Source organism: Colletotrichum paranaense, assembly GCF_030867605.1.
Source record: "Colletotrichum paranaense strain IMI 384185 chromosome Unknown Scaffold_1.1, whole genome shotgun sequence".
In the NCBI taxonomy this organism is placed as follows: Eukaryota; Fungi; Ascomycota; class Sordariomycetes; order Glomerellales; family Glomerellaceae; genus Colletotrichum; species Colletotrichum paranaense.
The window spans coordinates 3,529,568-3,550,764 of NW_026848959.1; the positions used below are offsets into that span (position 1 = coordinate 3,529,568).

The following is a 21,197-nucleotide window of genomic DNA, read 5'->3' on the forward strand; positions in this document are numbered from 1 at the left end:
TTCTCCGAAACGAACCTCACCGAACCTAACTTGACCCTGCTTAAGCGCTGCAGCATTTCCATCGCAGCCTACCCAAGGCTCGGATCTGCGCTGCAGGAGCCCGGACACTCGCAACGTTTCAGCCGAACCTTTGGAAACTTGTCAACTTCACCAACGATCTCCGTTAGAGTTGCGCGAGCAATTCACAAGCTGGCAACCGCCTGTTCTTGCTTTGCAGCTGCATATTAAACCCTCCGATCAGCCACCCGTTCCGCGAAGCTGGGACCTTCGTTTTGATCACCATGAAGTCTGCCAGCAGATTATTCTTCCTCTCTGTGTTTGCACTCTGGGGTTCTCCAGTTCAATGCGAGAGCGCCCAAGATGATTGTGCGGTATGCCGCCGTTTATTTTCTCCTTCTCTTCCTCTCGAGGGCCTACGTCACCGCCGCAGTGTCTGAGTACCGAATTTCTCTCTCTAACTCGTCGTACCAGATCTCCCCAAAGGCCATTGTTTCCGACGCATGCGCCTCGTACTCTACCCTCGATAAATTAAACACCAAGGTCAAACCCCTAGTCGACGACCTGACGAGATCGACCGACTTCTTCTCACACTACCGACTGAACCTTTTCCACAAGAAGTGCCCTTTCTGGAACGATGAAAATGGCATGTGCGGCAACATTGCCTGCGCCGTAGAGACGCTCGACAATGAGGAGGACATTCCCGAAGTCTGGAGGGCGAGTGAGCTCGGAAAGCTGGAAGGACCGCTGGCGAAACACCCTCCTCGAAAAGTGCAACACGAGCGCCCCGAGCGGCCACTACAAGGAAAACTAGGCCTGGAGGTCGGCGAGAGCTGTGTGGTGGAATACGACGACGAGTGCGACGAGCGAGACTACTGCGTCCCCGAAGACGAGAGCGCGAGCTCCAAGGGCGACTACGTAAGCCTCCTCCGCAACCCCGAACGATTCACTGGATACGCTGGCATGGGCGCCGCTCAAGTCTGGGACGCCATCTACCGCGAGAACTGCTTCCAGAAGAGTTCTTTCCCGCACTCGGCATCCCTAGGACAGTCGCAGATCCCCCACAAGGGCCCCGCGGCACAGGACTTCCGTCAGGTTCTCGAGGCAGTCGGGCGCCAGCAGGCCCTGGATCAGATGCGCGAGACGCAGCCTAATGCTCCGTTTGCAGCCCAGACTGGCCTAGAGGCCGGTGACGAGTGCTTGGAGAAGCGTGTCTTCTATCGTGTCATCTCTGGCATGCACGCGAGTATCAGCACCCACCTCTGCTGGGATTTCCTCAACCAGACCACCGGTGAATGGCAGCCCAATGTGGCATGCTACCGCGGCCGCCTGCACACCCATCCCGAGCGAATTAGCAACCTCTACTTCAACTACGCCCTCGTCACCCGCGCTGTCGCCAAGCTCGGTCCCTACCTCCAGGGTCGCGACTACACCTTCTGCTCGGGCGATATCGACCAGGATGCCGCGACGCGGTCCAAGGTCCTCGAGGTCACTGAAGGAGCGGCGAGCGTGCCTCAGATCTTTGACGAGAGCCTCATGTTTAAGAACGGTGAGGGTCCGTCGCTAAAGGAGGACTTCCGCAACCGCTTCCGTAATGTCAGTCGCGTCATGGACTGCGTTGGCTGCGATAAGTGCCGTCTCTGGGGCAAGCTGCAGACCAATGGCTACGGAACCGCGCTCAAGGTTCTGTTCGAGTTCGACAATGCCAGCGAGGATATTCCCGTCCTGAAGCGCACCGAGCTGGTGGCGTTGTTCAACACGTATGCCCGGATCAGCAGCTCCCTCGCGGCCATTAACAAATTCCGCGCGATGGTTGACTCCGAGGAGGCCCTCGCCGCTGCTGCGGCAGCCAAGGCGTCCAGCCCGATCCCCGACCGGGCCAAGAAGCCGCACAACGTGGTGACCTCACCGGACGCGGAGCCCAAGAAGGTCGATCCCGAGGACGAGTACGGCGAGGAAGAGCCTCTCGAGGAAGACACCCTGGCGGACATGTTTGACGAAGAGTTTGGCCGCGTTTACAAGGCCTTCAAGTTTGTTGTCCGCCGATGGGTTCAGGCTCCCAAGACTATGTAAGTTTGAAAACATCACCACAGAGTAAAAACGGCGGGGAACAGAAGACTGACAACCGGCAAACAGCTTCAATGTTGTTATTTTCGAGATACTGCGATTCTACCAGTACTTTGTCGGCCTGCCCCTCACACCTAGAACTTGGCACTTTGAGCGGCCGGACGTAGACGAATTGTAGATGAGTTGTAGATTGGTCGGTTATTCCATTGTTTAGTTTCCGTTATTGAACATCTTACCATGGCATATCATTATACTTTGCATGGCCGGGCGCGGGCAAATGGCGTTTTGCTATTCTTATTTTCACGGAGCCAGAATGCTCCTTAGACTAGTATCGTGACCAGTTTGTACATACAAATCGATGCCAGCACCTCAAAAATCGGCTTCCGTTTCGTGGTATCATGCAAATGTCTATGAATGCTTTACTTGTACACGCCGTCTTCGGTGATACTGTTCCTTCCTTTCTTGGACGAGTTATTCAAAGGGATGTGAGTGACAACGTTGCCAATTTTGGCCTTGACACCCGAAACATCAATCTGCCACTTTCGAATACCACGGAACTGCGGCGTCTTCAGCAGGCCATAGGTGCGCAGACACTCGTCTTCTTCGGGGAGCCCAAACGCCCAGCCGATGCTCACGTGGAACGCGTCGTCGACCAGCTCCGTCGCGTGGGCTTGGTACAAGGGCGGATGGCCGAAACGGACGGCGACATCGTTACATTTGTTGAGAAGCGTACGGAGCTGCGGGTTGCTGCCGGTGGTGCTGGTGTCACCTTGCGAGGAGGCGGCTGGGCATGCTACGCGGAGTACGAGAAAGGCCCGGTCCGAGTCTGGCGACTTGAAGAAGCCCAGGCCACGGGGCGATAGACTGAACTCGCCGGTGGCGGAGGCCAATGAAGACGTCAAGGCGGAGAGGAAGACGTCCTTTTGAGCCGTGGTCAGGGACAGAGGCCGAGAGAGCGAGATGTGGAGTGGCAGAGGGGCGTTGAGGTCCGAAGTTAAGAGCGAGGTCAGCTCCCGCGTGCCAAGCAGAGGCGCGATTTCATCCAGCAGAGCAGTGAGGAGAGAATGCTGGTCCGCAGAGGGATGCCCTACTCGCAGAGATTAGTTGTGATGATTTCAGGTGGGTGTGGTAATGGGAGAATGAAACAGTCGAGACTCACACTCAACGTATACGTGAGAAGGCCAGTTGCCGACAATATGGGGGATGGTCCTCTTTCGGCCCTGGTGCAGGGCTGGGTTGTCGGCAGTGGCATTTCGGACCGTAGAAGCGTACAGGTCGTGGAACTCGGCTGGGAGGGGCGGAAGCGTCAATGTGCCGCCAATTGTCTCCTTCGTAGTCGATGAGGCCGGGGGGCTGTGCCGCGTTCCTTTTTGACCGCCGGCGCCGGCGCCAGATGCAGAGCCGGCTAGCACGGAGCCATCAGTACCCTCTTTGCGCCGCTTGGCCGGAGGTGACCCGACCTCTGAAGCTGAGTCAGAAGACGAGTAGTCCACCAGAGCCATTACCGGGTGCCAGGGACCGACAAGAAGAAGGCCGGAGAGAAGATCCTTGTGATGTGTGTTTCTGCGTCAGTGACAAGGTAATCGAGCCAATAGGCATTGAGCAAGTCTTGATCCAGCACCTCGTCGCCTGAAAGCGTCTAATGGTGATTGGGAAGGGTGGCAATACAGGACGAAGGCATTTGGTGCCCGTATGTGGAAGAGGGTGAAGCGGGCACCGGCCGCAGCGGGCTGCCTGTGTTGAGAAGCACAACACGGCCGAAGCTTTGTTGCAAGATCTCGATCGAGGTGCGCTTAAGCACGCAACGCAGAGCAACGCAGAGCAACGCCTTTCCACCCACTGGTGCCAGGCATCCAGGCTACAGAAGGGCTTTTCTTGCCTTACAACGTGTTCACGAATTTGGGAGGTTCCTCTAGCACATTATCTGGCAATACTTTGATCGCGAGTCTCTCTCTGCTATGAGTTCGGCATAAGGTTGCGCAAATGAGAGCCCCATTTCTCGATTTTTCTTTTGGCCTGTAAGGAAATGCCGATGACCGTAATTTTAAGCTCATTGCTCTTAGTTGCTGGCGGTGAAGGCCGTGCCCGGTTGGGCGACGTGTTCCCTCCAGGTATCGCGAGCAAGCATTGCCCTGACAAGAGAGGCGATGGGACGTGGACCGGACCCTTCCCGTATGCCCCCGTTGGGCGGCCTGAATATGCCGCGAGTCCCTTGCGTGTTGAGTGCTTACAGAGTGGAAACATCGAGAGTGGACGCTTCGACCACGGAGGCTCCGTTGCATCACCGTCCCTTTGTTCATACTGGGTGCCGGTGTCGGTCCCGTTTACGTCCAAATGTCCGCGCAGTCCGACTCTATTTTTGCGCAGCACTACCAAGACTAAGTCTGGTTAGTTTTCATGATTTTGCGGCTGCCACATCAGCCCTGCGACATTAGCGGGATACCAGGAAGCTAAAGGGTACATAGTGTACTCCGTACAGAGTAGAAGCTAGGTGTATTGGTGGAAAGGTGAAGTGGGATGTTGCGGTTGCCGATCCCCTGGCTAGAGGACTTTTTTACTTTGCCAATGGCATGACGTAGGGCTCAGTAACCAATGCGATGTCCGACTACTGTACAGCAGACGTTGTTCAAGGGTCCGCGTGTCCCGTTGTCGGGTGCCTGTGGCTGAGCTAAGTCAATTTAGCGGGCAAATGTTTCGTTTACTCTCGTGTCTTGCCCTACCTATTCGCGGTCCCTCGAGGATGCCGTTACAAGACCCTGCAGGGATCGTGACAGTCTGAGCGGAGCCGCTGAGGGGAAGAGGAGAAGATGGAACCGCACGTGAGATATGTCGGAGAGACTGGGGGACAGTACGTAGAAGTGGTTCGGCGCCGATCTCGTGATGCTGGAGCAAGGGACAATGCGAAGTTCTTGATCAGCGAACATGTCGAGGAGAAAGTGGCGATGGGTGCTGATATTCTTTCTTCAACCTGTTCAGGAAGAAGGCAAGATAATGCAAGGTACGGCAGCAGGTATCGTACGAGGGAGAGCCTCCAATCATTTGGTACTATTATCCTGGACAGTGACTTCCCGTCCTTTGAGAAAATTGCCCAACACTGCAAATGGAAGGCACCATCGGACAGTAAAGGTAAGGTAGGTAGCAGGTTCCCCGCCGTCTCGCGTACTTGCCCACACCATTCAGTCATGCGGTCTCGGTCCAGTCCCTTTCTGTCCCCTCCATCCCCTCCCCTCCTTCCCATCAGACATGAAAGTTCCCAAGTCCAGGTCCTTGTCACTGCAGCCACAAATCACAAAAAACACCACAAACGAGGTTGCTACCTTATGCAGTAAGGTACGTAGTGGGTGAACAGGTCACCAATGGAAAGCTCAGCTGCCCCAGTCAGCGCAGGTCCCATGATGGTCACTTCCCATGCTGGCATCTTCCCGGAAGTCCAAGCAACAAGCGCAGAATTCTCTGCGCTTGCTGCATTCGCACACTGAACACACTCACTTACTCACATTCACCTACCCTTACTTTACCTTGCTATGTACATCTTAAGGTACGAATGCTTGTAGTCTCACTCACATGCAGCCGACCTGCCTTACAAGGACGGGGTCTACAGGTCCAAGGTAAGAACGGGCCTAGACTGGCTCTGCCTGTCGTCGGCATCTCGCCCACCCTCATGCTCATGACTCTATTGCCCCTCGCCTGGCAAGCACCTTACTTCTTTCCCACCAAACGGAACGACGGACAACGCTGGAAACTATCAAAAAGGCACCCGCGCCTACTTTGGTGCGACCTGGGTTTCCGCGTTCTCTCAACTCTCGTCTCTTGTCTGCATTGCATTGCTTCGCTTTGCATCTCGCATGCTTCTTTTTTGACACAACACCTCAACTGTCCCACTACCATCAGCACACCCACCTTCGGTGTGTCGCATACACCGTCCACACCGAGATCACTTCATTGTCTTGGCAAAGGACGGACTCGCTTTCGGATCATTCGAAATAAACATCGCAATCTCCAGTAAACGAGCTGCCGGCCTATTTCGAGGCGCCCGCTAGACCACTTGCTCATCTCTATCCCTACCTTGACTCCGTCTTCGCGACTTCGCCTGTGCACCGGGTAACCCGATTACCTAACCGTAAGGATACACACCCATTCACCGATATCGTCGCATCGACGTCAGTAGCCATGGACGGATCCGACAAGCAGTGGGTAAGTCAATGGCCTGGACAAACTCCAACTCACTTCCATCTACCCCAGCGCAGCGCGCACTATTACAACTGCCAGTTGCTGCTGTTGTCAATATGATCTTTCTGCTCATTTCCCGACTGCGCGCTACTGCCAACATCGTCATCGCCCACGGTTCTTTTTCTGCTCTCGCGTTTCTCCACATTTCCGATCCCGTCACCGTCGCATCTGCGGCCTTATCATTGCCCTTCTAGCCCGTCTCCCAACGTTCCAAATTCCGTCACTCCCGGGCACCCAAGCAAGTCTCGGCCCAACCAGTCAGCTTGTTCAAGTGTCGTCAGCCTTGGTCGAAGCCGATCGTCCCGTCTCGCCCATCCTTTCTATCCTGTCAGGGCACCCGACGGCCCCAGCTGCTTGCGCCCGAACTTGTTCTTCAAAGCCACCCTCTCCGTCCAAGCTACCCCTGCCAACTTAGGTGTGCTGGTCGCTAAGGTACGGACGGGTCCCCTGCAATGCACGGCTCAAGCCACCCCGACCACGCTGCTTTGGAGTCCCTTGCGTCACTGCCCATCCAATCTGCCGGATTTCCAAGAACAGCTCCGAACTCTGCCTCACATCATTCGTACTGCAGCTAAGCCCTTGACGACGTAAATAATACGGGTCCCTCCACACAAGCATGCGCGGCCTCTGGTTGCTCTTATACTTCCTATCTCCTCATGTTACTTGACCTTGACTCACATTTGTTCTACCATTCCAAATCCAACTCATCAAATAACTCAACTCTTGTAGGCTAAAGCATACTTGCTCGACCCTCTTACTGCTCCCGAACCAAGCCAAGAAACAGGTCCCGGAAGTTCTTTCATAAACCCCGATCCACTGCTTCGAACTTTCTCGCAGAAGAAGAAAGGCAAAGAACCAGTTCAGAATAGCAACAAGAGCCAGACCAGCCCCAAAGCTCACAGTCGTACCTCATCGTATCCCACTCCGCCTGCATCCGCAAGCCCAACGCGATCCAGCTTTCATTCATCCAATCCATTTTCACCGACTTATCAGCGCGCTTCGGTGTCCCTGTTTAGAGGACCTGCTTCCCCAACATCACCGTCTTCGCCAGGCCATCCCCTAGGCCGCAGTACCAGTGTTCGAAGCAACGGTCTCCGAAGCCCGTCTTCGCCAAGCAATCGCTTTCCACCAAGCACAAGTGTCACTCGAAGCATCAGCGCACGCACTCGCTCTATCGCTGAGGCAAACGGAACCCAAGCCGATTCTTCAGTTCAGCGCAGCAAGAGCGTGAACTCACACCAAGGCTCCAGCGGTCTCAGACGTTCCAGTTCCATCAACCAGAGATTCCCCGGCGATATGTCTCATCGACCTCTAGACATGATCAAGCGCGAGCAGCGCGCCGCGGACCGCGCGCCTCACCTTAGAACGCGCAAATATGGCCCCGTGACGGACACCATTGACTCGCTCGACAGTATTGGCGGCGTCTACCATCACGGCGGTCCCTATGATGCCACTTTGGCATCCCGCAACCGCAACAAGAAGTATGCGCCTGTTGAGGCTGTGAGGGAGTCCAACATGGAGGCCTTGAGGGCTACGCCTCGCGAATACATTCAGGATTCCCTGGACAAGCATGTGCCTTTGCAAGGTACCGGTCTTATTCCCGCCGGTGGCACTGACATGAGCGGCAATGTTATGAACTATGAGGAAGGAGCCGATCTCATGCGTGAGCCCAATAACCAAGGCGGCGCTTACAAGAGATGGGATGGAATCGTAAGTCGACACCGGCCCTGAAAATTTGCAACGCGAGTTTGAGACTAACGATAGACAGCAATATCATCCTGATGATTTGAAGGGAAAGGGAGAGCCTTCTTACACCTACGAGAGAGACCTTAAGGAGAAGAAGCGCATGCGTAAGGCTTCTCTCGGCAACAGCCCCGCAGAATACGAGATGCGCTCCGGCATCAACGCTCAGTCACGTAAGGACAACGGGGCAATGGTACGTCAGCGCAGTGTCAGCAATGCTGCAGACGGAAGACCCGGCCCCTCCGAGTTGCCTAAGGGACATTCCAACAGCGCCGACGTCCATCGCCACAACAGCACCGGCAAGCATTTCGGCGACAGCCTGAAGCGTCGTTTCGGCAGCATCCGTCGCAAGAACCACGCTGCGGCGTAGATGTCTTTCGCAAAGACGATTCGATTGTTTTCTACATGGCGTTAAGACTTAATGATTTAACAAACGCCGACTTTCACTAGCATTTCAGTTAGTGTCGCTTATTGCGGCACGTGTACGATTTAGAGGTTTCGTACCCGAACGAGGATGCCTCATGGCGGGAAAACTGCTAGAGTGAGACAGAGTGCGCAGTGTGCATTTGACTGTCAATGAGCAAAGACGTTGATGGGGCCGAGTTGGCATCAACATTCTGCCAAACAGCAAGAGCTTGCAAATGGCATACCGCATCATCAAAAGAAGCGGAAATTTTCTTAGTTTAAGTAAATAGTATACCCATCAGTATGAACATTTTCTACATCTTCTACACCATGTGCGTCAATAATCGTCCCACATCCTAATGTACTCGCTGTGATAACATTATTTCACAAAGTTTTGTCGATCGCAAAAATGACGCCTTGGAATGGAGGATAATACACGAGTGGTACGCTTTGCTCTATCTTGGATGTTTGCTTATCCCTAGTAAGAGAACGCTGCCAGAAGACCAGAAAACCCATCAGCAGCTAGCTCCTTGTCTTGCTTTTCGTTCTCGACCCCCCATTCTGTTCTCTCAAACATTCGCCTAAATTCCAAATTCTCAGCTCATTTTTGGATCTATCTAAAAGAATGGCTGAAAAGTTTCTGCTTCTTTAAAAGTAGGCCATGCCGCTCCATCCCAAGACACCTTCCAACTCGCCCCTGACCTCGAGGACGTCGCCGTAGCCGCCTTTGCCGGCGACTTCGAACCGGCGCCCGGCGCCGAGCTCGTTCCAGCGGGCGAGGAGCGCGCCGTCGACGATGCTGCGGCCCGCGCTGGTGTCGACGCCGGGGGTGCGCGCGTCGAGGGGCTGTAGGCGATGGGCTTTGGGGTTCGTCGCCGCGGCCTGGGGCACGGCGCCGGCGATGCTGTTGGCGAGGGACGTCAGGCGGCGGTAGGCTTGCTCCCCGAGGGGATTCAGGGAGGCGAGGGCGCCTGTCGGGGAGGCCAGGAGGAGGGTCGTGGGCGGGTTCTTGGAGGCATTGGCGGGTGACGGGGATGCTGAGGTTCGGGGGAGGGAGAGGGTTGCTGTTGGGTGGTTTGGTGCCGCAGAGAAGGAAGCACGGTTCAAGAGGAGATGACCCTGGAGTGATTTAGGATCTTTAAAAAGTATTAGTTTCTGAGATTGTGGACGGCTGGATAGTGCTCAAGAGTTGGACTTACGCTCTGGATCGAATTGCATCACGTGGATCACGCCATCCTTGTCGCAGACAACAATATGCAGCTCATCGCCGGCAACAACAAAGTCGGCCGTCGACACCTCGAACTTGCCCGCGCTCTTGCCAAAGAGCATCATCTTGTACGGCTCCTCGGCGTACCCAACGAACCAGACACCCTTGAAAGCGTCCGTCATGAGACAGTAACCCGTGCCGCGGACCTCGCGGACCGCCGTCACGTAGCAATTCATGTCCATGAAGGCGACAGGCAATAGCGTGCCGTCCTCCTTAAGACCGCGCACCATGCACTTCTGTCCCTGGGCGACGAGCATGAGTCCTTGGGAGCCCACCTCGCAGATAGCGGTGACGGCACCACGGGGAATCTCCTCCTTAGCAACGAGCTTGAGCTTCTTGTTCGTCTCCGGGCGGCCAGGTTGCGGGACGACGGGAACGACATCGTAGACGAGGATACGGCCGCGGATGGGCAGGTCCTCGCCGCGGTTAATAGCGGTCCCGATGGTGATGAGCATACGGCGCTCCTTGGTCTCTTCGGAGACTTCTAAGTGAAGCGTCTTCATGCACATCGCTACCTCGTGCTGCTCAAGCTCTACCGTGTCGATGACGGACCAGGTGGTAGGACTCATGAGCTTGATGATGCCGCGTTCGGTCCGGGGGTATATAATTGTGGTTTCCTTAGCCCACTCCTTGTGGTAGTCGTCGTCCTTCGGCAGCTCAAAGGCCTCAGAGACACTGCACGCAACGGCGTAGGTTTCCATTGGTGGATGATAGGCAATCAGGCCAACCGCATCTCCCACGGGAATTTTGCGCACAGAAACGCCCAGTTCGGCAAAGTTCGCGTCCGTGGGAAGCTGTGTGACTCGCGTTTGGCCCTCGGAATCAGCGTAAATGAAGCCACGCTCGCAGCCTTCTGTATGGAATGAGCTCATGCCGCGCACACCAATACCCTGCAAGCCGACAACCTTCGGACTGCTCTTGGCGGATTTGATGATAAAGGACGGCGAGGCGCCAGGCAAGAAGACGGTGCTGTAACCGTTGATGTCACTGCAGGCCCGAAGTGGAACAAACCGCGGTTGCTCGTTGGCATCGTCATCGGCAACTTCGACAGGACTCTTAGCAAGAGAAGGATTGTTGACTTTGCGGAAATGAAGAGTTTTGGCCAGACCAACGGATTCGTCCTGTTTTGTGAGACGAATCGGTTCATAAATAGTGAGATCGTCATTTGCATGACGAAGCTTTTGTTACAAAAGATTAGCGGAAGCTACCATCTCCTTCAATGCGAGAAACCTTACGATGAGGTGTGGTGAAGTTGCGGTAGCGTCCCCCAGGTCGGCCATCAAGATTTCAGTCAGCGTCTCTTGTACGGTGCCTCTTCGGACGGCATAGTCTGCAGAGAGGAATGGGGGGACGTAGGTCAAGCCAGCAGCAACGTAGACTGGCTTGGAAAGGTCAGGGAGAGCGTATATCTGTCAATAGGTTAGCAAAATGTGCCCCAGCCGGATGATGTTTGATACTCACATAGAGAGCCCCTGCCGCGCTCAGCAAGAACATGAAAATGTTGCGGTCTTCTGTCGTGGCCTCATTTTTTGTCTTTTGGCCAAAGAGGTCGTGGGTGTCTTTATACAGGCATCCGGCAAGCCACTTCGTAGAGAGAAATGTGTCGTCTTCTCGTTCCATCTCCTCCAACTCACAATTGCTGTCTATCTGAGCCACCATAATGCTCGAGTCGTCCCGGATGAGAAGAAGGTAAGGGTCAACGATGCTGGCGCTGATCACCCGTGGCTCAGCACCGGTATCCTCATCGAGCATCGGAAGGATTTGACTCAACCCGAGATCTGATTAACGTTTAGCGACGATGGCGAAACTTCAGACAGAGTGCAACACAACTTACCTCCATCGTAGCACCGTACTTCCGATTTGAGAACCTGAATGATCCTCAGATGTTTTCCCATAGTACCCGCCTCCACGGTGAAGCCAGCCGCGGGATCAAATTCGGTCCCTGACAACGCCTCAAAGCCTGCACCAGTAAGAGCATAAACATCTGACGTCTCGTATCCATCTAGATCGACTTTAGAAACAATCATGAACTTGTCGTATATAGATGAAGCGTCAAACTCGCTGCCAACTGCGGCATTGGCCCCCTTATCGCCTTGCAAGGATTTCGGGATGGGTTTCTGGACGCACATGGTCCAGAATCCTCTAGCCTCTGGAAACTCGAATTTGCCGATGACCTTCGGCTGGATGTTTTGATTCATGATAGCAACAGCGCCAGCGTTGCCCTTACCCACCGCACAGGCGAGCTGCAGGTCAGATACGACACCGATTGAGTTCTTCTCCTCCTCACTATCTGGGACGAACGCTTGCTTGCCTGACACCATATCCTTGATAGGCGCTATGCTCAGCAAGGAATCATGGATGCGGAAACTCAAGTCTCCTCCTTTAGAAACCCCATTGGCAGTCGAACCGTGTTGAATCGTTGTTGTCGTCGTTTCACCGTACAGATCGTCGTCGTCGTCATCATCCATATCCTCATCGTCCAGGTCGTACTCGAATGAATCGTCGACCAACCGTGTTTTTTTGCGTGCATTCTGCGCCTGCTTTCGTGTCCAGCCGAGAACAAGCGAGTCACTTCCCGTAGTACCTAGGAAGAAAACATTCTTGCTGAGCTTCGAGATGGAGGAAACACTGCATTGAACAACATTGCCGCCAACTTCGGCTGGGACGAGCTTAACGCTGACTCCTGAGACTGTGCGTCCATCGATCTTGAAAGTGATGATGGCCAGTCGCCCGTCGCTCAGGACCATGAGCAACTCCCCATTCTCTGCAGACATGAGTTCAATGTAGCAATTCTCGAGCCGCAAATCCAGATCAGACTGATCTGCAAGAGGAAAGTTTGTGGTTTCCTTGGTGAAGGCATTGACGGCCACACCGTTCGGCTTTCCAGACTGATCTATATGGATCAACTCGTTTGTGCCGACGAGTAGAGCGCCACCGACGGGACCTGGCAGGGCGATGACTTTGAAGAGATCCTGGGGTAGGCTGTTGACGGAGAGAATCGCGGTCGAGGCCCTCTGCTGCAAGTCGAGCGTGAAGACCTTGTAAGAGAAGTGGTCCTTGCGAGGTAAGGTGTGGGAGCGGCGCTGTGTCGAGGATATGATGCCAAAGGTGGGCTCTCTGTACTCATGCAAGAAGGCGAGGTGCACAGGATGAAGGAGACTGGGATCAAGCTGCGGTAGAGGGAGGACGTATGATGTTGAGTATGGTACATCTGCTATGTTGCTAGTTCCATTTGTGGCCGCTGCAGCTGACGGCTCTTTTGCCGGCCGAGGTCCATCCACATCTTCATCCCAGTCATCCATATCTATGTCCTCATCGACTTGCTTGAAGGGTAGAAAGGCGATGTATCTGGGGCCAAACCTGAGGGCGGCGCATCGCGAACCTGGATCGGCAGCAAGATATGTGCGGTAATTGTTCAATGGACCATCGAATGGCGAGCCCTCTAGTTCTTCTTTCTCGTAGTAGTGAATGGAGATATCCTCGAGTGCGTGTTTCTCGGGATCCCACTGGACCAAGCTCAGCCTGGCAACTCTTGTAGCAATCAAGAGAGCTTCACCCCCTGACTTGGAGTGTTGCAATTTTATTCTTGCCAGTCCCGTTACAATGCCAAATATTGGGAATTCGGCGACAAGCACGAGCTTGGTGTTGTTTGATCGGTCGGCGCGAACCAGCATGCCGTCGCCGCCCAGGAAGGAGGACTCGAGGCCGTCATCGTCGTTCAATCGGCGGTCGTAAGGCTCTTCGGCTCTGGAAGCCTGCTGCTCTCGGGTCTGTGATGTGTCGACTTCGGAAGAAATGGTCTTTGTCGAGAAGATCTGTAGTAAAGAGCCCCTTGCGACGACCAGATTGTTGCTTTGCGCCGTGATGAAGGGCAAGCTGAGACTGTACTGCACACCAGTGGGTGGCGTGAGCTCTGTATAGCACTGCATCTTGACAGTCTCAGTCAATTGCCTCTGGTATCCTTACTGTCATTAGTGTATAGGGGCGGTGTATAGGATCGTGGACTTGCAGAAGCGCAAGGCAGGAGGTTGTCTGTCGCAAATCAATCGAACAATAAGATAGCTCCCGTCCTTCCAAGAGCTCTGGTCGCGCAAAAGCCCATGAGAGCGTGTCACTCATTCTGATTGGTGAGATTTGGGCAGGCGGATCAAAGAAAGAGCCGAAGCTCCGGGGCGTCCAAAGTTGCTTGTGCAGGTGCTGCCGTACATAGGCCCACAGCGATCTAGACTTCAGCACTTGCAGCACTCAGCAGCTTCCCGTGCCCCCTATCAGCATTGTGACGCTCAGGTGCAGCACACTAAGGCAGGCAAGCTACCTTCCTGCCTACCTTGAGATTGACTGGCAGCTGGGGCCTCGCTAAACCTGTCGCCACGGCAGGAGCTAGCAGCTCAGGCAACTCTGCTGCCCGTGTTACGTCACCCGGCGCAACCTCTACTGAGGCATGCTAAGCTAGAGCTCCCCAAGCACCGAGGAATTAAGCAGTGAAACAATGACGATGCCCACAGCTCTGCGCCAGCTTTATTGATTCTTCAGAAAACATCAACAAAGGTCTACGGTCCAAAGAATCGCCATCGAACGCTACAGCCATACGGCCAAACCACGATTCATCATGGCCAACGCAGGCCTGCTCCAGACCAGTCTCATCTGGGTGGCCTACGCCGCCGCAGTCGTCTTCTGCCTCCTGGCTGCCATCATTACCACCTTCACCTGGCAGACACCCCGGGAGCGATCCGCTATAGTCAGCATCGTCGCTATTGTCAGTCTGACTGCCCTCCTGGCAACCGTTCTTCTGCTGCCTGTCGACATCGCTCTCATCTCGTCCACAACACACGCATCGCTTGGCGTGAAGAAGGACTGGGCTACCGAGGCGCGAGTTCACGACATCCTTCAGACACTGCGCATCGTCTACTATTCCCTTTATAGCTTCGATGCTCTGCTGTGTCTCTTGATCATCCCGTTCGCCTACTTCTGGCATGAGGAATACGATGAGATCGAAGTCGAGGAAGGCCGCTCATTCGGCAGCCGCCTCATCAGCGCGCTGAAGTACACACTCGTCTTCGTTGTTTTGGTCCTGATCCTCTTCTTGGTCGGCTTCTTCGTACCGGCAGCTGGTGATCACAACGGTGCTCACTGGGACCTGGATTACTTCAAGCGCATCTTGGTCCAGAATAACGGCCAAAAGGCGCTTGCCTTTGCTCTTGGACTCCTCGTTACCCTCGGAATTCTGCTGTATGTCATCTACACAGCAGCTGGACTCGCCTTGCTTCCCATGTCCTTCATCAAGTCTGCGCCGTCAATTTCTGCGCCCCAACTTACTGAGAGCACCGCAACCGCTTTGGAACAAAACCGTGAGCGCCAGCGCCAGCTTGAAATGCGTAATGCCGGTCGTCCTGAGGGTATGTCGTCCAAGGACAGGCGTGAACTTGAGGCACTGGTTCGCGAGGAGCGCACTTTGACGCGTCGCGAGAGGCTAGCAGCCGAGGCCTCCGGAGAAGGTCGCAGCACCATTTACAGATTTTGGCTCAAGGTCTGCGCCGTCTTCCGACCCATCAAGCTTCTCGGTGGTATCCTACTGCTCTTGCTTTCCGTCCTGATCTGGGTTTCCATGTTGATCACGGGTATCGACAAGGCGAAGAACTCCTTCTGCAAGGGCAAGTGCGGATATATCCTGGGTCACATCAACATTTTCCAGCCCATCAACTGGATCTTCATTCAGTCCGCCAAGGCCTTCCCGATTGACTACGTCTTGATGGCCCTCCTTGTCCTCTTCTTCTTCAGCAGTTCAATTACGGGCATCGCCACGATCGGCATCCGATTCTTGTGGGTTCGCATCTTTCAGATTCGCAAGGGACGTACTGCGCCGCAAGCCCTCCTCATTGCGACAGTCATGCTAGCCCTTATTATTCTTGCCATCAACTACACTATCGCGAACATGGTTGCTCCCCAGTACTCCATGTACGGCACTCAGACATACTGCACAGCTCCTCACCACGCTGGCGAGACCCCCGATTGCAAGGACAGACCGGATTATTTGGTACAGTGCTCTGAAGCGCTGGATCCCGAGGCCCTCAAGGTCTGCACGCCTTCCATCATGGCCGAGTTTCTCAACCGCATCGCAATCACGTGGCCCTTCTTTGGCCTAGTAGACTTTTGGGCCCAATTTGTCTTCCTCGGTATCTTCCTCATTATTTTCGTTACTGGACTCTTCCGCGCCCCCAAGCTCAACGTGTCCGAGGTTGACGAGGACGCCGAGGAAGACGAAGAGGAGGGATTGCTGGCAAGCACCGGTCGCAGGTTCGGAGCAACTTGGCAGGATATCACGGGACGCACGAAGAAGACTAGCTACGGTACGCAGGAAGGAAACAACGGTGCCGGATCCTCTGAGGCCTAGTTGAGTTGTAGGAATACCCTTGATAACAGAAGTATCGTGCCGAGCATATACGGGAAAGGGTTGTAAAACAAGCACATTGCATATCATCGACGGTATGGGAAGCGTGGAATTTTGTATTGAAACATGGGTCAAGGCACACACACGATGACAGGAAGGGAACTGGCTGGGTCGGTAGTCTTTTATTTTTCCTTTAAGCGATACAGAATGCACAAACATTGTTTGCAGGTTCTCCTCATGACGCTCCCAGCATAACCCGTCTTTCGCTATCCTTACCCGGCTTGACAAACCGAACAGCCTTGTGCGTCCGGTCATCAAAGGCCGCCGCCGGGCCGACGTGCATCTCGTGCCAGCATCTCGTGCAGTAGACGTCCTCGCAGCCCAAACACTGCAGCGTGCCGTCCTCCAGGCAGACCGTACACCACGTCGCGGCATCCTCGTCGGTGTAGCCGGTCTTGGAAGTCAGCCGCTTCTGCTTCACAGAGCGGTCTGCGGGCTGGAAGGTCGGTACGGAGGGTAGAGCCATGCCGCCGCCGCCGCCTGACGAGGGTCCCCCGAGACCGCTGAGCGCGGCCATGCGGGCCGCGATGTCGTTGTCAAAGTCTGATGCGGCAGCGTGCTTGGGAGCGCTGGATGGGACGGAGGGAAGTCCTAGGTCGAGGAGGCCGCTGCCACCGCCGCCTTGGGCTTGATTGTCTGCTTTGGGAGCTGCGATAGTCGAAGGAACCGAGGGGAGGGACAGCTCCGTGCCACCCTCACCTACACCTTGATGATCTTCTTCCTGCGAGGCATCTTGGCCCCCATCGCCCGGCGTTGGTGGAATGGGCTCAAGCCGAGAGTTGTACTTCGCCTCCTCTAGAGCCTGTGAGAGCAGGTCATTCACCTCGCGGCCCATTTCCCCGCCATCCGAGTCATCATCATCATCGGAGTTGTCCTGCCCATTGCCCCGGGATGGGTCCACCGAAGTCTTCGAGAGTTCTTCTAGAAGGGCGTTGACCCTGGCGGACTCATCTTTGTGGTCGGATTGCCACTGCTGCGGCGCACCACCACTAAGGTCCTCATCGCTGAGCAGAGCCTCGAGTGTCCGGTCATCTGTTTGAAGGAGGGGATCGACGTCATCATCCCCCGCTTCTACCGTCGGAGCCGCCGGAGCCGGAGCGGTGGTGGACGACGGCGCGGGCGATCTCGAGGACTGATGCTGCTGCTGCGGCTGGGACTGGGGCGGTGCTGCTGCTTGTGGTCCGCCCGTGTGGGACCATGCCCGAGATGGGGACGCCGGAGACTGCTGGCCGAGACGAGAGCTCGCTGGTGTGGTGACCTTTGCGGACTGCTGGGGCGGTTCCTCGCGCTCGGGTGTGTTTCTCAGAGACCTCAACCGAGCGGCCAGTGCATCCTCCCTCGAGGGCGGCTTTGCTGGCTCGATGCCCGTGAGGGAGACATTCAGGGCACTTGTGATAGAAAACCTTAGCAAATTGGTGGTCCCGAAGATGCCGGTGGTCTTTTCTTCTTATTTACTTTGATGACCTGTCCAATGACACTCCGGGACTGCCGCCTTTCAGCGCGCTCAAGCGGTCTAGCAGACTCTTGTCGGGGCCGCTCATGTTCAAGGCCTTTTCTGGTTTCCTTTGAACCTTTGGAGTCTGACCGAGACCGAAGGGGTAGGTAGGACGCGGGTATAAGGGTAATAAGAAAGAAGACTTTGGTCAGACAAATTGAATCAGAGTAGACGAGACCCGCACATCGGTGTGATGAGTTGAATCGAATGAGCCTGTATTGATGCGAGGGGGTTTGAGGTGTCCGCCCGATTGTGGAGGCAACAATACTATGCAGGAAGCACGAGGTCCGAAAGGTTCGGAAAAGTGGCGCAAGGCAACTCGCGAGGCATCCAGGGACGAGAGAAGCAATGCTGAAGAATATGGGGCCAAAAGTTTCACCTCAGTCTTGTCTCTGGGGTATGAAGGTCTGGCACTGATAGGCTACATTGATTGTACTGCTAGTACCAGTATGACCAGTATGACCGTGATGCAACAAGGTTGGTGAGCAAGTTAGATCATGGGAGTTAGAGTGAGAGGGTACGATTGCCCGTGATGAGACCTCGTTCCGATAGCAGGCACGTTGACCAGTGAGTGACGAAATTGAGATGAGAGGCGAGCAAGTGCGAGCTGTCCGCTCCGCCAACTGGGGCGGGCGGAATGTGATGCACTGCATGCACAGCCTCAATCAGCCTATTGGAGTCATTGCTGAACGTGACAACCACAGCATCGAATAAGCTTGAATAAGCGAGATGGGTGGGAACATTGTCATCCCAGGGCTCTTATTAGGCAGAAACTTGTGTAGTGGCGGGCGGATGGCTGTGTGCCAAGGTACCTTTCAAGCTTGCTCCAAGTCCCCAAGCTAGTCCTTTTAGCATCGCCCGACTTTGCTCTGCTGGAGATTCTCGCTCACTAGATTTCTAATTACTTGTTCGATTTTGTCGATTTCGTAGAGAGGCGGCAAGGCGGTAATAAGAACCAAACGGCGCAAGGGATGATCTATTGAACTAGACAGGCGATCATCCATCGCGGTTCGTGGCGTAGCTTCTTTCCACTTTACTTTCAAGGGAGGCACAGAGGGCTCACTCTTTATGTAGATACCCTGCTGGAAACAACCTTGGTGACTGCAAACGGGCGGCGGTGTGCGGTGAGCAACTGCGTTTGTCGGTATGTTTTTTGATATCTTGTAAACTGTGGATCGTGTACCATCGCAATCGATGCTCGGTGCCTTGGTGGTGCATAAGAAAACGCCGTCTCCGAAGCTTATGTCAGGGCTCAGGGGGCGCCAGCCATGGATTTTCTAAAGAGAAACAGCCTACGGTGAGGTTTACGATGGGAGCAGATCCATAGGAAGGATCAATCGGCTGTGCCGCAACCTTTTGGCTTTACCAAATCCTTATTGCCTGCCTATCATGATGTAAGTTGAAAAAGGCAAGCGGCATGCTGCCTCCACTGTCTAGAGTTATAAAGATATCCAAGGCTTCCGCCTTCCCCCTCGTCATCGTTCCTTTCAAGACCTTCGAGAACACCCTCTCACCAAAAGAACCAAAGAGCCTTCTTACTTTACCAACTTTACCAAGCGACAGGCAACGCCCCTGCTTGCATCATAGACTGCGGCACCCCTACATCCCAAGAAAGACACGCACCGACCCCAATCCTTCTTTCAACGGCCTGACTTCATCGCGCATTCCAACCGCCGCATACACCCAGGAAACTCTTACTGCGCCGATCCCAAAGTACCTTCCTTACCTTACCGGTAAACCGAACTCCGTTTTTACCCAAATCCTACCGAACACAGCCAAGCTATCAAGAGCGGAAGGAGGACAAGGAAAGCAACCACACAACTTTCAGGGCGTACCAATTCTTCCGGCCCTCCGTCATACTTGGTAGTGTGGTGGCAACCAGACCACACAGTCCATTACACATCACATAGCCCATCGTCTGACGGCATATTGGACCAGTCCGAGCATCCCTGCCAGTGTGGATAGACCGTCACACTTCGAATCTCTTGGCACTCTGACACGCCCTGCCCATCACTCTTGAAACGGGAAAGAGACAAAATTCCACTCGCTCCCACTTCCGCCAATTCCTGCAACCTTCTTCAATCTTGCATCTTGCTCATACCAATCTTATACTTTGGCCTAATCACTTTCGAGTCGCACACGAGACTTGCACGGCCTTATCGCGTACTGTAGATTGGCATTTTTGCAGCGTCGCATTTCGATCAGCGACGCATACACACCTACTTACCTTCCTACCGAATAGTCGGGCCTAGCAAAACACAGCCCACCGAAAGCGGAAATGAGATTAGATCTCGCAGTCATCGCGCTGACGCTGCTCGCGCCCGCGTGGGCCGCCGCCGTGGAACCCGGTCTCCACGGCTCCGACGTCGCATTCCTCGCCCCCAAATCCGAGCGCGACAACACCCAGCAGGACGAGAAGCTGTGGAAGCGCAAGGGCGGTGGTGGCGGCGGCGGCGGTCGCGGCGGAGGCTCTTCTTCAGGTGGGTCCCGGTCGGGAGGTGGCAGTCGTTCCGGCGGCTCCAAATCCGGTTCTGGTTCTTCAGGATCAAGCTCATCAAAAGGCGGTTCATCAGGTGGCTCAAAAAGTGGTGGTAGCAGCAGTGGTGGTTCCAGGTACAGACCCCCGTCTTCTTCCCCTTCTTCGTCAACCGGACGGTGGAGGTGGCCGTTCTCGGGCAGAAGCAGAAGCAGCAGACAGCAGACTAACACGAAATCAAGCACATCGAGAGGCGGTTCTCGCGATAGCTCTGGGGGATCGACAAGGACGGGAAGTGGACCGGTCCCAGCATACGGCGGTGGCAGATACTATGGCGGCGGCGCGACGGTGCCTTATTCGGCCGGCGCAAGGAGGGGCAACATGGTGCCATTCCTGCTCGTTGGTGGTGCCCTGGCCTTCTGGCCTGGTCTTTGGCTCGGCGCGCACATGTATCCCTACAGCCACCCGTACCGGTACTACAACGAGACAGCCCGCCAGAACCAGACGAAGCCGGTGCTGTGCGGTTGCCAAGAGTATCAGCCCTGCGGTTGCGACGAGAACAACAGCACCGAGTACATGAACTCGCTCCTCGGCAACGGCAGCTATGCCGCGCTGAACAAGTCCGTGGTCAACATTGGCGAGTACAACGGCAACGAGACAATCCTCATCAACGGCTCCCTGCCCAACGGCACAACCGCTGCCGGCGGTTCCGACGAGGTCGGCTCCGCTGCCTTCCGCACCGCTGTGGAGACACTCGGCTTCTGGCCCGTTGTTGTGGTTGTTCTCGCTACCGTCTTCGCGGCATAATGCGCAACCGATGTTGGATGTATGACCGCACCTTTGTATACTAATGATGGATGGGGTTACATGCATAGGGGTCGGCTGTATTGGTTTTTTGGGTTTCTTGGAGTTTTATTATGGAACAAGATACCCTACAAACGACGCTGGAAGAGTCCCATGATCATGGGGACGGGTTCCATCGCTGGGGTCGGCAAAATGAACCATTAGTTATTGATGAACGAATCAAATCAAGTATGATATGCTAGGTGGCCGAAACTATGCTGAGTGA

The 21,197-nt window shown here is 54.9% G+C and overlaps 8 protein-coding genes across 8 annotated transcripts; 5 read left to right on the forward strand and 3 right to left on the reverse strand.

The window, feature by feature from the left end:
- Positions 1-360: 360 nt before the first annotated feature.
- Positions 361-2,242, forward strand: CPAR01_01247 (endoplasmic oxidoreductin-1; the record flags this gene model as incomplete). The annotated part of the gene is made up of 2 exons (XM_060485536.1): positions 361-2,066; positions 2,134-2,242. 2 exons carry the CDS (start codon positions 361-363, stop codon positions 2,240-2,242), a joined length of 1,815 nt encoding a protein of 604 aa, XP_060356393.1.
- Positions 2,243-2,483: 241 nt separating this feature from the next.
- CPAR01_01248 (uncharacterized protein) lies at positions 2,484-3,566 on the reverse strand (the record flags this gene model as incomplete). Its single annotated transcript, XM_060485537.1, has 2 exons — positions 2,484-3,151; positions 3,224-3,566. 2 exons carry the CDS (start codon positions 3,564-3,566, stop codon positions 2,484-2,486), a joined length of 1,011 nt encoding a protein of 336 aa, XP_060356394.1.
- A 1,844-nt stretch (positions 3,567-5,410) lies between these two features.
- Positions 5,411-6,070, forward strand: CPAR01_01249 (uncharacterized protein; the record flags this gene model as incomplete). The annotated part of the gene is made up of 1 exon (XM_060485538.1): positions 5,411-6,070. A coding segment is annotated over one exon (660 nt), but the record flags the coding sequence as incomplete, so codon positions are not given.
- A 164-nt stretch (positions 6,071-6,234) lies between these two features.
- On the forward strand, positions 6,235-8,407 carry CPAR01_01250 (uncharacterized protein; the record flags this gene model as incomplete). Its single annotated transcript, XM_060485539.1, has 5 exons — positions 6,235-6,258; positions 6,312-6,427; positions 6,489-6,726; positions 7,024-8,004; positions 8,063-8,407. The coding sequence occupies 5 exons, from the start codon at positions 6,235-6,237 to the stop codon at positions 8,405-8,407; spliced, it is 1,704 nt and encodes a 567-aa protein (XP_060356396.1).
- Positions 8,408-9,090: 683 nt separating this feature from the next.
- On the reverse strand, positions 9,091-13,638 carry CPAR01_01251 (CPSF A subunit region; the record flags this gene model as incomplete). The annotated part of the gene is made up of 5 exons (XM_060485540.1): positions 9,091-9,578; positions 9,642-10,887; positions 10,945-11,118; positions 11,171-11,487; positions 11,544-13,638. The coding sequence occupies 5 exons, from the start codon at positions 13,636-13,638 to the stop codon at positions 9,091-9,093; spliced, it is 4,320 nt and encodes a 1,439-aa protein (XP_060356397.1).
- A 680-nt stretch (positions 13,639-14,318) lies between these two features.
- Positions 14,319-16,100, forward strand: CPAR01_01252 (LMBR1 domain containing 1; the record flags this gene model as incomplete). Its single annotated transcript, XM_060485541.1, has 1 exon — positions 14,319-16,100. One exon carries the CDS (start codon positions 14,319-14,321, stop codon positions 16,098-16,100), a length of 1,782 nt encoding a protein of 593 aa, XP_060356398.1.
- A 232-nt stretch (positions 16,101-16,332) lies between these two features.
- On the reverse strand, positions 16,333-17,698 carry CPAR01_01253 (uncharacterized protein; the record flags this gene model as incomplete). Its single annotated transcript, XM_060485542.1, has 2 exons — positions 16,333-17,545; positions 17,613-17,698. 2 exons carry the CDS (start codon positions 17,696-17,698, stop codon positions 16,333-16,335), a joined length of 1,299 nt encoding a protein of 432 aa, XP_060356399.1.
- Positions 17,699-19,930: 2,232 nt separating this feature from the next.
- On the forward strand, positions 19,931-20,935 carry CPAR01_01254 (uncharacterized protein; the record flags this gene model as incomplete). Its single annotated transcript, XM_060485543.1, has 1 exon — positions 19,931-20,935. The coding sequence occupies one exon, from the start codon at positions 19,931-19,933 to the stop codon at positions 20,933-20,935; it is 1,005 nt and encodes a 334-aa protein (XP_060356400.1).
- Between the last annotated feature and the right edge of the window lie 262 nt (positions 20,936-21,197).